Genomic DNA, 17,987 nt, shown 5'->3' on the forward strand with positions numbered 1-17,987 from the left:
AGATCATTAGTATTAAAAGACAATGATCTGCTGCAATTAGGAGATCATTATTCACCCTGACAAGTGCTGTCTCTTGACTATGATTGGCCCTAAACATGGACTGAAATTCTTCAAACGGATTATTAGGTTAGGGTTAGGGTTTTTTAAATACCCGCAACAGTACATTCTAGGATTTTACTCAGAAAAGAAAGGTTTGAAATACGTCTATAGTTATTAAAATCCTCTGGGTCAAGTCCGGGTTTTTTGAGGACAAGTATAACAACAGCCACCTTTCGGCTGCAAGGGAATAAGCCAGTATAAAGAGATGTTTTGATGATACCGGTGGTTAAGGTCAGAAGAAAAGGCAAAGTAGCCTTAACCAAAAAAAATAAGAATACAGTTAGTTGGCCTGGCAGTCATGATGAGCTTATGGACTGCAGGATCGTCCAACAATGGAAAGCTAGATAAACAGCTGCTAGAAAAGATAGGGGATGGACACAGTTTTGACTGAACAAGTGGACCTATTTGAAATTCAGAATAAATCAGAGCAATCTTATTATTAAAAAGGACAGAAATCTCTGACAAAGATCAGAAGAGACAGCCACTGGAAAGTTATTTGGAGGCATTAGTAGCTTATCCACAGTAGCAAAAATTGGCATGGATTTGAGTGTGAAAACAGACACTTGCAAAAACAAAAACAAAAAAAATCTGTATGCCAAAAAAATCATAATTATGTAACATAGTGTACACACATTTCTAATCAATTTAACCTTTAGAAAATCACAATCAAATGTGCATATGTGAACGGACCTTAAATGCCTCCCTGAGACATCCATATATGGAGCATGCTAATCAGCCTCATGCAGTCACAATGCTGCAGAACTTCACTAGATGGTAAAGCAGCCTCCTTGATGATGCACTGAGACACCTCCATGTTCAAGCAAGAGTATCTGGCTGTGCTCCACCACTGAAAGCAGAAGATCATGCATGACGTTATACCTCCTCTTCTCTGTGTTCCTGGGTTCAGGGAAAGGGGTAAGACAGGAGTGTCTGAGTGAGTAGCCACTATTATCTGGCATAGGTAATAACATGATTGCTGTGACAATGTAACAGTACAGGCTATATGAAAAACAGGGTTCAGCCAGATATCTTATCAATAAGCCAGCCACCACGTACAGTATCATCACCTATGTCAAAGCTACTTTGCCTCAAAATAAATGAACTACTGGTAGACTCAGGCCACTGAGCCATGTCATTTGTCAGTGCCATCTTGACCTCAATGGAATGTCACTGCTCAAGGTTATCAAAAACAGGTTCAATCTCGCTAGGTGACCTTACTGCATTACAAATGCAGTCATTTTCTCCAATTATGAACCAGACACTATTGCAAGTTGCCATTTTATGTTGGCAAAAACATGTTATGTTTTATGTATGTGCATCCACACCATATGAAAGCTGAATGTAGTGCCTCACCCATCCATTAATGGTTTCCAGCACAGTGGGAATGATGGAGTGAAGCTTAGCTGAGATATTCTTGACCTGTTTGCCAGTTCCCTAAGAAGTGACAACAGGTAGATGATGTAAACTGATGAATGGCCAAAGTTTTTCAGTACAAATACACTGCATTGGCCCTCTTAAAAAGGAACTTATAAGAGTTGTTGTAAATATACAGATGCTCACCCATCAGGTTTTCTTTTATAAATCCCGATGTTTGTGTGGGAATTTTTTTATTCACATTTAGAGCCTTTTTTCACATACACAAGCTATATAAATAAGGCTCCAGGTGTGCTGAAGTGGCGTACTCGCGTGCTTAGTTTTAATCAGGTTGTTTAGTGTAGAGGTGGTGTAGAGCTAGCATTCCTGCCTTACCACACCTTAATTTGATTGCTTGCCTTGTCAGGATCTGTATGGAGTTAGCATATCACACAGGGAAACGCAAATAATGATCACACTAAGATTTGAACACAGGGTTCTGGATATGTGAGGCAACAGTCTAACCACTAGACCAGTTTTCAATCAGTTAATTATATTTTTATTTTTGTAGCTATGTTTTCATGTACAGAATGTGGCAATAAATTTAAACTTTTAAACACTGATGGTTTAAAATGGTTACTTTTATTTGTAATATTTCCTTATGCTGAGGATATCATCAAACCTTAAAAGAATCCACTTCGATCACTGTGCTTCATCATCCTCTGCATTTCGCCACACATCCCCCCGATACCTTGGTCAGTTTCTAGTCAAGATAACACCTAATACTTTCCACAAAGTCTTTCTGGTAAATTTTGTTGATTCTCCTCTCACTCCATTACACTCCACACATCCACCTGATTGTTATCTTCTCTGGTCTTTCCAATTTTGCTTATGTTCCTCATTATTGGCCATGTTCCAATCACCTACTGCAAAGTACACCACTACTCGCATAACTTTCATAAACTTTCCCTTCAATTCCAGGCTTCTTTAGAAGTCAGAGTGGGGACAGTTCCCAAAATGTATTCCATGCTATCTCTCACACGCCCACACCTCCTTATGCAGGCTACATGTCATGTGAGATACAGAATTTCCCTACAATACCCCTATATTCTCCATTGTAGGCAACTAAATTTACACTCACTACATTTGCACTCTGTACCCCTCTTGCACACTTTGTCAAAACAAAACACACTTGCTGCCAGCCTGCTGCTATCCATTTTCTTTATTTTGACGGATTGGAACAGTTTGATTTGATTTTATTGTTTAGTTTTCGTATGTGGTATATCTTTATACAATACATAGCATATGAACAAAGATACCAATTTTTGTAACAGGATATGAAACAAAATCACAAATGCATGTCTAAAATATTAATATAGTCAATTGACATTGTTCTGGCAAACAGTCATTTTAATTCCCTTCTTAGGTTTTTAGGGCACATAGTTCTATGATAATGGCATATTGTTTAGCATTTGGCACCATGGTCACATTTAGTTTTCTTATTTCTTTTAAGGAATCCACAAATCTATGATGAGGGTAGCATGGTAAGGAGACCAAGGTTCATGTCCTGGGTTCTTCCTGTGTGGAGTTTGCATGTTCTCCCCATGTCTGCAGTATCCTCTGAGTGTTCTTATTTCTTCCCACTGTCACAGACGTGCAGGTTAGGTGAACTGATAATGCTAACTTTGCCCTAGTGTGTGTTTTCTGTTTGTGTGTGGTTGCCCTACGATGGACTAGTATCCTGTCTAGGATCTATTTCTGACTTGCACCCAATGCCAGCTGGGATTTTCCAGCACTCCCCCATGACCCTGGTCTGGATTATATGGAATAGAAAATGCCACTAACTATCATTGATTGGTACCTATTTTATTATGGATTGAATTGAATTGGCAGCATACATTGCATTTATTATAATATACGTGGTATTACTGATTTGTACCGTAATTCATGTATCATGACTCCAGTTTAACCAAACCGGGTACAGCTTTCTGCTGCTGAAAAGACTACGCAAAGGGCTGGCAGTTTCGTGAAAGCTGGGGAATAATACCAAGTAATTTCACATAACATTCAAAGAATGTTATTTCTGATTTTAGCTTTGCCACAGTTTTAAGTAATAATCTTTGCTTGTTTAAGTAAACTGGGGAAGTTACTGGTATGGAATATGTTCGTGAAGATTCACACCAGCCATACTTTTCACATATTTTGCACTGTGCAAGAAGAATTCTGAATGGATACCATCAAATCCTGCCAAGACTTTACCTGCTTTGACTATCAGTGGTAGCAAAAGAAAGAATACTTAGTTTTAGTTTTCTGCTTTCAGTCTTCTGAGTTCTTGTTCTACTTGGATATTATGCTCATGGCTTTCAGTGCACTTATTTTTGATGCAAAAGATCACTGCACATTCAAGTCAGCTTCTTGAAGACAGTAGTATAATGCTGATTTGCATTTTCCATTCACAGCACTAGCAGTTGCTTGAAGAGTTTCTGTCTGACTTCAGGGACAGTCAGCATTGCCGCTGACTTCTATCCTTAGTCCTTGGTGAAATTTTAAAAAGGCAAACTGGCATATGTTCTAGAATGCATTCCTGAGAGTACACTACACTACACAATGTGTAGGCACAGTGACAGACATGGCAAAGAAATATACTCCTATAGGATGTAAGAAGAAGGTTATTCCAGGGTGGTGAGATGCAAGTGAAAATTTGCATCAGAGTTTCATTGAAAGTGGCAAGAAAGGGTCTGTAGAAATACTAGATCTGATGCTACATGCCAAGAGAAGTTGTTTAAACTGCACTAAACCTGAGTGGTAAAAACAATAAATTATGTTTATGTGAAGTTAATCATATGAGCAATGTTAGGCTAATATACAAAAGATTGTGATCCACTCATCAACAAAAACAATGCTTACTGTTTAGTTAAAAAACTGTGCATCTAGGCCAGCAGTTATCCACTAATGTTTTGTCTTGGTAGAGTTCTATATTACTCTTCCTTCCTTTTTTGTATTATTAATGTGTAGCCTTTGTCAGAATGCCCCAAATCTCACAGACGTACCATTATTTATAAGGTATTGTAGTATATAATTTCTCCCCACCTTCCCTTCTACATTTATAACCTCAAGCAATTATGTGTAGTAAAAGACAAGCAGGAGTTAAGTTACACTTTAAATAATGTATTATTGATAATGTTCATTAATAATAACAATTAGCAAAGTACAAGTTAATACTGGCAACCATACAACCTTGTAAATGCTGATGTGTACTTACAGCTAATAGGGTGTCATGGTATTTAATGGCTTCAGGCAACTTTATACCAATAGAATTGTGATGCGACACAATGGTTTCACACCTGCCCCCAATACCATTTGTTAAGGTGAAGGTTGCCAGCTAGGTAGTTGGCCTAAATGCAGGGGTTAATTGAGAGAGCCTAGCAGAGATTCACTTGCCAAACTGGTTTTATGCACTTCCCCCAACCCTGTCGTAAAATTACAAATACTCAGTCCTAAAAAGGGGGGGAGGGTTCTTAACCATCAAACCATTGATGTTCTTATCAATGATATAATACTAATGTCTAAGTTACAAATAAAGACATGCTAAATATTTATCAACTTATATACAAAATTTCACACCACAACAACTAAGAAAGGACATTTTGATATATCAATATTTAGAGGGAAGTCCCCCCCACCCCACCCCACAACAGAAAAACTATATACCCCAAAATGTCAAAAATGCCTCGATGGATTTGATTGAAATTTGGATGGAAAAAACAGACTTTTAATAACATATAGTGTTAACATTTACTGTCTGTGGTCAGGTATGAACTGTATAGAGAAAGTTCAGTGAAGCTCAGTAGTTAGCAAGTACACTATAAAGCTCCAGGAATAGTTCCAGCTATGGTGTCTGTGAGTGTTGGTGTTACTTCGTTAGAAGCAAAAAGACAAGAAGAGAGTATTGCTGCTTGATTTGCCTTAAAAGTAAAGGCGGAAGTGGCTTTTGGAATCCAAAGCAAGGAGGACAGAAAACATATTTTTAAACTTCAGCCTGTAAATCATATATGGCTTTAAAGCCAGCTCACTTATCCAGAACTTTGTCCACTGTCCTATGTAGACCACCTACGTCTCCACTTCTACCCCGCTTCAACTGAATGCTTCTTAAGAAAACACCTTTCAGTTCTTTTGCAGACTTTGCATAATTATGCAGAAAAACAAAACAAAAGTGAAATGGCTTTAATGTTACGCTTTTTTGAGATTCCTAGCAAGTCATGTTTTTTGTTGAAAAACTTTTGTATGTGAATACAGCCTTGGTCTTAATATACGTTTATAGTATATTAAATTGCATAAATATATAAATGCATTTGTTTATATATAATACATTTTTTCTAGGTGTATGCTCAGAGTTTTAGATTCGTTTGGGACTGAACCAGAGTTCAACCATGCTCACTATGCACAGTCGAAAGGGCACAAGACACCTTGGGGAAAGTGGAACCTCAACCCTCAACAGTTCTACACTATGTTTCGTAAGTTTACCATATATATATATATATATATATATATATATATATATATATATATATATATATATATATATATATATATATATATATATATATATATATATATATATATATATATATATATTCAATTTATTTAATTTCAACTTCCAGTGATTTATTTGACCAGTGTTTCTGAATGGGTAGACAAAGTAGGTGCACACAAATAGACTTAAAGATGACCTTTTAATAGTTAATATAAAATATATTTATGGTATTTTTGTGTTCATTATAATCTTACAGGTGCTGCTAATGGTAAATACATATTTTAGATTTATAATGCAAAGCTACAAAACATATTGCCGTCTTGCAAATAACATTTACAGTAAATTGCATTATTTTGCAAAGTATTACATTATTTTGCGATAATTATTGCTTTATTTTGCAAAAGAATTGCATTACTTCACAATAATCATTGTGTTATTTTGCAATGACATAGCCTTCTGCCATCATTTTCATAATAAGGGAGATAGCTTGTAATCAAGCGACAAGAACTAAACAAACATTATAGGTATGTGTTTAGGTTTAATCAGGTTTAAATTTGAGTTTGTTTAGCACAGATGTTTTAACATAAAAGACAGCAACGAGTTTTCCTCCATGCCTTACACTGCCAGAGTCTGCATGGATTTTGCATGTTCTTTCCAAGGCTTTGTGGATTGATTGATATCAGTGAGTGGTTAACTTTGGGTAATTAACTGTTTTAACACTGAATACTGTAAATGTGTCAGTAATAGTTCTCAATTACCAAAAAATGTTTAGTACTTAATACGCTGTTAAGCAGCATCCACCCCCTTTTTCCTTATCCAAACTGAGCTCCCAGATATTTGAAGTGTAAACAGTAGATCACCCTGTTTCATAATGATATCTATAGTAAATGACTAGATTAAAACTAAATTGATCATTTATTTATCAGTTGTTGAATTTTACATAGTACTCTGTTCATCTAGGGTGTGCGATTGAACCCTGGTGTTCTATCCACCATGGTTAAGTCTTGGCTTACAACCTGTGCTGTTGTAGTAATCACTGGCTCCACATAACCCATAATTTGACAGGATAAATTTACCCCTTTGCATATGTAGGATTAAATGTACAGTATTATGCCTATAACATCTGTTCAAATAAGAGCGGCAGCAACTAATCAACATTATCAGCAATAATCGATAACGTTGGCAGCAATCACTTTCATCGATTAGTTGATTACATCATTAGGCTTAATTCATTGTGGCATTCAATCGTGTCGCTACTTCTCTCTGGGGTTAATGCAGTTGAAAAAACACAAACAGTAACCAAGTGGAAGAAAAGACTTTCAAGGTGTGAGAACACTTTACTCTGAGCACAAAAAAAAATGGTTGTCAGTTGGAAAATGTTTAGGTCTGACTTTAAATAGCACGGGAGCACATCGGAGATGCACAAACATTTGAACAGGAAATGTTTTTGGCTGTCACTGGATAATTAGAGCACACACATGCATGATGATACTGATGGTAGTAGACAATATCTTTGCAATATTACAAGGTAATTACTATAAAATATGAAATAACAACACTTTTGTGAAGTAGCACAATACTTTTATGAAGTAATACAAGGGTGTTGTACCGTATTGGCCATTATGAATGTAGAGAAAAGCCAAGCAAAATGACAACTTTTATTGGCTAACTAAAAAGATTACGTCTTGCCTGAAGAAGGGGCCTGAGTTGCCTTGAAAGCTTGCATATTGTAATCTTTTTTGTTAGCCAATTAAAGGTGTAATTTTGCTTGGCTTTTATCTACATGAAGTAATACAATAAATATTTTTTTAGAGTGGTGGGAATAAGTTTATGTACAAAAGAGCAGTATACCACGAAAGGTTTTGAATACGTTATATAATAATGCCATTTATGAAAGTGCAAATCTTAACTCTCTATATTTTTGTTGACACCTGGGGTTTCATATCTAGTCTGCTAGTATTTGGTGAACTAAAAAAAAATTGTTCTTTCACACTTTGCTTGGTCTTTTCTTAAGATGTTGGAAGAGTTATTTAACATGTTCTTTTTGTCACAGTATAGGTTGACCAAAGTGTTTCTATTGCCAAATGAACCACAAAATACTATGTTGGTGTTATGCCATATTAACTCAGAATATATGTGCATTTTCTCAAAGAAGTTCCTTATAAGCAATTAACTGCTGAAATGGCAAATTCTTAAAATATGGAAAACAAACTATCTCTCAATGGCTACTTATATATCTGTACAAAGATTTGTTAAATGTTAAACCATTAAATACTTTGTTTGAAAACAAATGTACTTTCAATTAAAATTCCACAAAGTTTTTTCTGTATTAAGTTCATACGGTGTCATTTGTTATACAATATTGTTACAAGACTTTGCTACATTTGCAGTTATTTTAATTCTTTTGATTTTTTCATAAATTTTCCAAGCCATGTTTTTACTTTGCAAAGCACTAAAAATATCCTGCAGTGATCATAAAACAGGAACCAACTCTGGTCAGAGCCTCACTTTGCTTGGCCATTTACATAAAAGTAGAGCATAAAAAGAAAGTAAAGTTCACAAATAACAGGAGACCATTCAGTCAGTTAAACTTTTTGGTTAACTCATAGCTAAATTAACCTAATATTTCTTCTAAATACTTCTTAAAAGTTGTCTGTTCCTGCTTCAGCTACATTAATTAGAAGTTTGTGAACATATCCCTGACACTTTGTGATTCCAGTCTTCATTTTTTTTTCTTTTTTCTTTCTCATTTATCTTAGCAGATCAGTTTAAATACCTATTGGTAAACATCACAAATAAACAAAGCTCTTTTTAAACCAACTTTTGCTGTCTACATGGAAAAAATTAAACAAGATGTGAATAGATGGTCTACCCTCCTTCTCACATTAGCAGGGAAAATCGACACTGTCAAGATAAACATCCTTACTTGCTTCTTTTTTCTATTTCAAACCATCCCCATATGAATTAAAAAATCCTTTTTTAAGAAATTAGATTCAATCACTACCTCATTTATTTGGAGTTCAAAACATCCACACATACAAAGGGTGACCCTACAATAGCCTAAAGCAGAAGGGGCTATGGCACTACCTAACTTTCAGTTTTACTACTGGGTGGCAGATATACAGGCCATAAAGACCTAGAAATCATTGAAATTGATCAATATACACAAGCCTGGTCCACAATTGAATTCTTTTAATTTTCATAAAGAGAGAAATTCCTCCACCTATGCCATTTCTTTAGCCTTTTGTTTGTGTTTGTTTTTTTTAAATGTATTGTAAAACAGTTGTCCTTGAAGGGGATATAACTATGGGGCCTACCATACTTTTTTGGATCTTTAAGTATAATGTTCGATGAGTGGTTGTAGAACCAACAGGAACCAGTGGGTGAAGATGTAGTCTGGTATCCCTGGTTCACACTGAATCTGTAATCAGTCTGAATCCTTTTATGAGGCACTGCATACACCAAAATCTTTAACTGTTTCTGTTACTTTTTTCACAGCTCACACTCCAGATAACAGTTTCCTAGGATTTGTGGTGGAACAACACCTAAATGCCAGTGACATTAAACATATGGATGAAATCAAAAGGCAAAATCAGTCTCTGGTGTATGGGAAAGTGGATAATTTCTGGAAGGTAACTCCCATCAATATTGTGACTGTTTTTAGAACGTTAACTATTTTATCTTTCTTACATAGGTGCTTGACAGGCTTTGCTTCTTTTAAATACACCTAAAATTAAATCTTTGTTAGAGTACAAGTCTCAGGCACAATTTAAAGCAGACAAGATGAACTTTGAAAAAAGATTCTTTACATTCTTATGACTTTCCTCTGAGCTTTCAATAGGATGATAAATACCAAATAAATATTGCACAATTTGTAGATTATGATGCAATATGAATCCATATACCTATTTATGCTTTGTTGCTCTGTTATTCAGTGTTAAAAAATTCAAATTAGAATTTGGTAAGATCACCATAAAAACATTACTGAAAAATGTAAAGAGGTAACTAAAAACATAAATGAGCTGCCTAATCTGAATTAAACTTAGTTTATTTTGTGTAGCTTCACTGTTCAAGCTCAAAAAGCTTACATATGCCTAAGTGCTGTACATCTCTTTCAAGTTCCAAAATGCAAGCATGTTCAGAGTTGGCAGTGTAGGATGTGTGTTAAAAGAAAAATCTGCAATCCAACTAAGTTTGTTTTAAAACCTTAATGGAAATTATAATCTCAGGAAATTAGGAAAAATTTTATCAGACACAAATGCACACAATAAAAGCTTACTTCTCGTTTTCTTATGTTAAAGTTCAGTTACATTCAATTTACATTATTTTTCCACATTGTAAGTAATGTTACAGGGTACAGGTTAAGGTTTAAAACTGTTTGCCCCTCATTAATTGCCGTCTGCAAAGCAGAACACAGATCAACCAAGTCTATATTCGTAATAATTTAAAAAAACAAAACAGCATTTACATGTTAGTGTATAGGGAATAAAATCAGACCCTTCCATTTATTTAACTTTGTTTTCTGTATAGCTATAGAATTCAAACATTTTAATATAACTAAAAAATACTTGTATTATATTAATATAACATTAACTTGCTAAGAATAACCCTTAAAGTTAGAACTATAATGTATTGCACAATATACATTATTTAGTAGTTGTAGCAGAAGTAGTATTGTAAAGTGTGTGGTAAATTTTTACTTGAAAGTCTGATCAACATGGAATGCATTGCCATTCTGTGCTGCCTATGATCAATCTTTTTATTTAATAGAAAACAGAAATCAATTTACCTGATGCACTTCTTAATTCTGTTGATGCTCCAATTTCATGAAACCTTGTCAGAAAACCTTTAGGGACAAAACTATAGTATAGCAAGCTTTCCTTACTCCTGTTTTTACATTCCTATTTCCTGAAATCTTGTGGGGGAAAAAAAGTGAGAAAAATCTCAGTTATGTGTGAGCTTTGAAAGCAAACACTAATATCAGCAGTATTCCAGAAAATGTTAACCTTATAGAGTCTATGCTCAGTTTTGAGTCACAATTCTGATGACTTAGGTCAACTGGCTGCCCTTCCCCTCCCCAACATTCTATAATATCATAAGTATGTGTTGGACCAAGTAAAAAGAAGCGGATGAAATCATTTTATTGTTGTATTCCAATGCTAATAGAAGGATACCTGCAGGAAAATGTAAATAGAGGAGGTTCAGTACCAGTTCATAATTGATTACAGACTTTTGTTTTTGAGTCAATAACAAACAGAGTTACAATGTGGTCATATAAGCATTGGCTCTAGTCATGATATGATTAAAGACTAAAGTAATGAGACTTCATCCTGGATGTACTGTACATATTATATACTGGAAAATTGTTCCACAGCTCTTCAGCTCTGTAGCTAAATCCATGCACCTATCTAATTTTGTTATGATGCATATTTCTTATTTTCTGTTAATCCAATAAACTTAATGTCACTGCTGAAATACTACTGTTTCCATAAGTCATGTCATATATTAAAAGGAAGTTGCTACTTTGAAAGCTCAGCCAATGATAAACAAAAATCCAAAGAATTAAGAGGGGTTCCCAAACTTTTTCATATGACTGTATTCCTTACCTCTGTCTTGACTTAGCCTAATGGATCAAGTTTATTTCTAATTCCCTCACTATATCCATTTTTGCCAATCACTAAGATTACTGTTTTCTCCTTATTTAGTTTGAGAAAATGACTACTCATCCTTTCAGAAACAAAAGTAAGACTTTGGGTCAGTGAACCAAGAGAGTCGGGATCATCAGGCACTATTGATAAATACAGTTGTGTGTCATCAGCATACCTGTGGTAGCTCACGTTATGCCTTGAGATAATATGACCTAATGGAAGCATGTAGAAAAGAGCAGTGGACCCAGGATAGATCCTTGTGGAACATCACATAGAATATCATGTGTCTTAGAAGTATAATTACCAGAACTACCAAAGAATTTTCTACCTTTTAAGTAAGACTCAAACCAATTTAAGACATTGCCAGAGACGCCCACCCACTGACTAAACCAATTTCTAAGAATATTGTGATCAGTGGTATCAAATGCTGAACTCAGATCTAATAGGATGAGAATAGATAAACGGCCTCTATCTGTATTAACCCGCAAATCATTTACTACTTTAACAAGTGCAGTTTCTGTACTGTGACTTGATCTAAAACCTGACTGAAACTTGTTAAGAATAGAATGTTTATTCAAGTGATCATTTAGCTGTGTAATGACTGCCTTTTCTAGGATTTTACTTAAGAAGATAGGTTAGAAATAGGTCTAAAATTGTCAAAAACAAAGGAGTTGAGATTACTTTTCTTGAGCTGGGGTTTAATAACAGCATTCTTAAGACAGTTTGGGAAGACCCTTGTATCTAATGATGAATTTACTATGTCAAGCACACTATCAGTTAACACACTGGATACTTCTTTGACAAAACTAATGTAACAGATATAAGCCATCGGCTGGCATTCTTGCCAGGATAGTTCATGACCCATTACCATGTTGGAAGGACAGGAGAATTTTTACACAGACTATTTGCTTCCCCGACAGAATAGGTGGTAGCTCTCCTGGACAACAGTTCCTACAGGGATGCTTGGAGGGAAAGCTGGGAGTTGTAGTCCAGCAGCCCAGTGGTGTTCCGTCTGAGCCGCCAGAGGGAGTTGCAGGGACAATCGTCTCTATTTCAAAGAACCTTTGCCTGACCCAGAAGTACCTACAGCCAGTAGTGTCACAACACCGGAATTACTCCTGGGTCTTACTTAAAAGAAGCTGTTTGACCTCATTCAGATGGTCAGAATCGGGAGGCAGTGGAAAATGATCTTCAGGTGGGTGGGGGGGGGGGATAGGGAATATAGAAGGTAGAGAAAGGAAGAATTGTGCTGTATGATTGTTACATCGCATGTTCAAATCTTTGTTATAGTAAATTGTCATTTGAGGTTATATTTTTGTTGGTGTTTTGGAGGGTTTGGGGGTTCATTTATGACCCCAGCTGGTCACACTAGTAAGAGGGTGGACAATATTTGTAAAGAATGTTTCATTGCCGTGCAAAATTCACAGTAAAGCACAAGCTCTATACAGGGTGGTCCAGATCTAATTATGCAGATCCAAATTGTCTGGATGACTTTCATTTATGCGGGGACAATTCCATTTCGGCGCGATTCTTCATGTCATCAGTTCGCACACTTCTTGATGGTCCGGGATTTTTCAGGTGATTTTCTATTTAATAAACTTAATAAGTAATAGCGTAATGAAAATTGCATAATTAGATCTGGACCACCCTATATAATACATATTGTGAGAGACCAAATATCAAAAGTGGGGTACACCTGCAAAGATATCTCCATGACACTACAAAGGCATGGAAGAAACTGACTGCATCTTTCCATGCGCACTTTCTTAGCTGGTATGGCATTTTGGCTTTATTCCATTTTTCACCGCAATGGACTGGCATCTCCCACTCGGAAGGGGACACCAACCCCTAATTTCTCCAATCTTACGTATTGTGGTGAGATGCCCCTTCTATACATCTGCCAGGGAGGCAAGGGTGGGAAGCCCAGTATCTCCCCCGGACGCTGGATGGCAACCTCCCTGGGTTGCAGTAGTGCCTCGGACTACCTCAGGGCTTCATTGGGGGTTGGAGTTCTGTGCTGCTCTGTGGGGTTCTGCAGGCACCACCAGGGGGTGCTGCAACAGGAGCAGGTGGCCCCTTTTGGGCACTGGTTTTGCCTTACCTGGAAGTGCAGCCGGATGTCGGCAATCAACCACCTGGAGCACTTTCGGGTGCCTAATAAAAGGGAGCCAGCGACCACCACTTAGCGGCCAGAATTGGGAGAAAGAGGACGAGGTTGCCAAGGAGGAGTGTTGGTGCCAAACGGGAGTGTTGTATTGTTTGGATTAAGTGCTTTTGGGACTGTGTTGTGGCCGGGAGGTTCACGGGGAAGACGTGCCCTCCAGCTGAAGAAAATACAAAGTCTCTGTGTTTTTGCACGTGCCTCTGTCTAAGTCTGTGCTGGAATTCACAGTATGTATATATATCAAAGTGATCAAAACTCCAAGAGGGACTGATTAAGAAATCATTTAAAATTTGCAACACATTGAGAGGTAAAAATGTTTCTTGGTTATCACTAAAACTGACATTAATAAATAGCATTTTAAAAAATGTCTTATTTTGGATGGAGTGTCCCTTTAAACTATGGGAATTTGGGAAAATAATAAAAATGACATTGATTAAAGGAAAGTTCATGCAAATCAGAAGTGTTTTTCTAAAGATTGCAAAAATGCTAGAGGGTTAGTTTGTAAATGTGTACTAGACAACTGTGGAGCTAACATGGAATGTGTTTGGCTGCAAGTGACATAAAGGCAAAACTGCCAAAATAAAGAATGGTACTGCAACTGCACTCAAAGTATTACAGAGTATGGAAAAGTATTAAAGCCTGTCATGTGCCAATAGTGTTGAGGAACATTAATTTTAAAAGTAAGTTAGTTACATTACTCACTACTTACAAAAAACGGTAAGTAAAAAATAGTTATTTATAAAATATAATGTGTTAGAAATTTCATGTTACTTTTTCTTCTTTTCTATAAACAAAACTACACCTTTAACTGGTCTGGTTTTGTTATTAAATCTTAAGCCGATATTGAAACCTTCATTAACCTAACCTTAAACACACAACCAAATGTGATCATCATTTTTTTTACATCTTATAAATAAGTTTAGTCCTGGTATGGTGAAATAAACATCTATCCCTTTTCCCCATCCCCAAATGCAAGCCCCAAAGATTTCTAGTATGAACACTAGCCCCACCAAATCACACTGTTTCAAAAAGGTCTATAGCAATCAGCTTGGTTTAAACTAAACTGATACTTTATTTGTAGGTTTCTGTTAGTGAAATACACACAACAGTACACTCTTTTTTTTTACTTGGCAGTGCAATTCTGCCTTAAGGTCTATCATCCCACATTTGCTTCTTGTCCTACACTTAGTGCTGCTGTGATAATCACTGGCTCCCTGTGACCATAAATGCGGTGAATTCAATTTAACCCTCAGCACATGAAGGATTAATTGTATGCCTATAATTTTTATTCTTTTCTTTTCACTTGATTGCATGCTACACATGTTTTAAGTATTTTTTTTTTCATAAGCTTCCTTAGTAACTCTGTAATGGGAATCTTTTTTTTTTTTATATAAAGTAACAGGTATTTTACTGCTGTTAAATAAGTATTGCATTACATTACTCCTTACATTAAAATGTAACATTTTCTAGAACCGATTTTTTTTTTTAATTTTCAACTTTGGATTATCTGCAGGTGATGCATTTTTCATGGTATTTTGGTAGGCTTATCTACTGGGCATCTCCCAGAGGCAACATGTTAAGTGTCATTGTAGTTATTTCTGAGAGACAACATTTCTAACTTCAGTCTAATCATGGAGTACTATCATTACATTAATTTTTGCACTGAAATTGATAGGTTAAATGTGAACTAAACCACGCAATTGTACTGCCGGGTGGCTTAATTTAATTTTCAAGTCTGTGTAAGAGAATGCAATAGTCAGTAGTATCAAAACTTGTGGTATATACTAACATTATGATAGCTGTAGTATTTACAACAAGAGAAGACATTAGAACATGAGTTCTTAACCTGAGGTCCGTGGACCACTAGGGGGTCCATGAGGGTCAGATAAAAATTAACATTTCTATTCATTATACAGCTCGGCACTGTTGATATAGAGTAGATTTAGTAGCAGTAGTAATGGTAGTAGAAGACATACTAGTAGTAGATTTGTTTTAATTTGCACAAGAAGATTGTATTTCATAGTTATAATGAGAGGCCATTACATTTTGCTTAAAAAGGAGTGTTGTATTGGGTTATTTACTTTAAAGTTTAATAATACTTTGTGCATGTCATATATGTATGAGACAATCAAATCTCAGCAAATAAAGTACAGTATATTATATTCATTGCATGCAAAGTTGTGTTTATGAGAAAATTTCTGAGGAAGGGAGTCCATGGCTTTCATCAGAATCTTAAAGGGGTACGTGACTCAAAAAAGGTTACAAATCACTGCATTAGAATGTAATTGACACCATGAGTTAATGAGTTTATATACTGTGGCTAGTGTTAAAATCAGATTGACATTTTTCAAATATGTTGTAATGAAGGTGAGGCTACTACTTTTTCAAGTGTGTTAAAAAGAAAACATAAACTTGAAATTGGTTGGTTGTTATTACATATATTTGGTTCTAGATCTAATTTTGTTTCTAATAATGGTCTGATGATCTTATTAATTCACTGGGAGCTGTGACAGTCAAATAGAGACCAATTGATAGTCATATAAATGTGAGCTACAAGAACCATGTGTGATCTTTTTTTCTAATCTGTTTGGGATGGTGTCTAAGGTACAGATAGAAGAGTTAGGAATTAAAGTTATGATTTTTGTGGTCTATTATTAAGTTGAAATTACTAAAGCAGTGTGCACAAAAGATGATAGGATATGACACCACAATAGCAAGTTTTGAAGTCAGTTTTTAAATCTGGAATCTTATGTTTATTTTGTCATTAAATCAGTTAATAAAATCTGTGCAACTAATTTTTGTACAGATTTTGCACAGCAGCCCAAATATCTATTGTGTTATGTATTAGTTCTGTCTTCATCTATTAATTTAAAAACAACTTTTTATGTTTTAAAACTGTTAGTCCATGCTGTTCTGAAGACCTGTTTTCAATTTATCCAATTTAAAACGCACAAGTCCTATCACCAAATTAAAGTGAGTTTCTTTGTGTTTATAAAGTGAATTTCTTTGTGTTTTTAATTGTCTTGGGTTTGAGGGGAGCTGCTGGTTGTAATGTCTCCTTCAGAGAAACATTACAATAATGTCACTGTGTAGATTTATGTTTTGAGTTTCTTGCAGAAGCCATGTATTTTGATGTTGTGCTATGATCTAGATGTCTTACTGTTTCACGTTTAATCTGTAGTTTATCTAGTAGGGGCAGCAACTTGTTAGATATAATTAAGTAGTGGTCAGATGTAATTTCATTTTGTGGATTAATAAATACACTTTGAATCAGTGTCACAGGTAGTATTTAGATATCATATAAGATAGTGTGAGTAAGTCAGAACTATGACAATTGGACAAAACCATATCAAGTTCAGTAAGTGTCTGATGTAAATGTCTGGTTCCCACTTCTCTTTAAATATTAAAGTCACCCCTCAGTGCTATATGATTATAGTTTTATAACTTGGTTCAGGTAAAAGGCTGCTAGATTTAGTTATGTTTAAGACATATGGCCTATGTGGTCTGTAAATTAGTACAACAGTGCTTGATTGTGTTTTAATATCTAATATGAGTAACACAAAGGATGTTAAATCACCTACATTTCTGAATGCAATATGTACATCATTGCATTAAATTATTCAAAGAAAGACACTTCAATTGATATTTTTCAATTTATTTAGGTAAGTAAAACCATCCACTCTGCAGCCTAAAATAAATTAATTTTTAGAATATCAGTATGCCAGAGTTCATTAAGTATTAAGCTCTGACTGTGTAATTAGTATGTGAATAAAATAGTTTTAACTTCCAAGTAAGAAAATATTTATTAAACAACATTATGACTGGAAAAATAATTATATGTCAGATTAATATTTTATATTAATATAAGCCAGGGTATTGGCAAATAAAGAATAAAGGTTACAGTGCCTCAGAAAAGTATTCGGAATGTTAAACAAAATTTCAACTGTTTTCAATAAATGATAAAAATCTGTTATTTTAAAAGCATAATATCACCTCAAGAGATTGCTTTAAAAATAGAAAAAGATTAATTCATTGTTAAGAGTTTTGCAGTGAAGCCTATATAAAAGATGTAAAATGTACAACTTTTGCCAAATATTAGGATATTTTATGGGAAACCTCTTTTTCATGTATTAAGTATTATTTAAGTGTTAATATAGTAAAAAAAAAAAAGTTTTTTGCATTAGAAGCT

The 17,987-nt window shown here is 35.2% G+C and overlaps 1 protein-coding gene across 7 annotated transcripts in view; it reads left to right on the top strand.

The window, feature by feature from the left end:
• mgat5 (alpha-1,6-mannosylglycoprotein 6-beta-N-acetylglucosaminyltransferase) overlaps positions 1–17,987 on the top strand; it is a 242,741-nt gene that overhangs the window by 177,740 nt on the left and 47,014 nt on the right. For all 7 annotated transcript variants that reach the window (XM_039757305.1, XM_039757303.1, XM_039757304.1 and 4 more), the window contains exons 10-11: positions 5,833–5,966; positions 9,485–9,618. In XM_039757305.1, coding sequence (XP_039613239.1) covers positions 5,833–5,966; positions 9,485–9,618 — 268 coding nt within the window. The remainder of the gene's footprint in view (positions 1–5,832; positions 5,967–9,484; positions 9,619–17,987) is intronic.

This window comes from Polypterus senegalus, chromosome 6, assembly GCF_016835505.1.
Source record: "Polypterus senegalus isolate Bchr_013 chromosome 6, ASM1683550v1, whole genome shotgun sequence".
Taxonomy (NCBI): Eukaryota; Metazoa; Chordata; class Cladistia; order Polypteriformes; family Polypteridae; genus Polypterus; species Polypterus senegalus.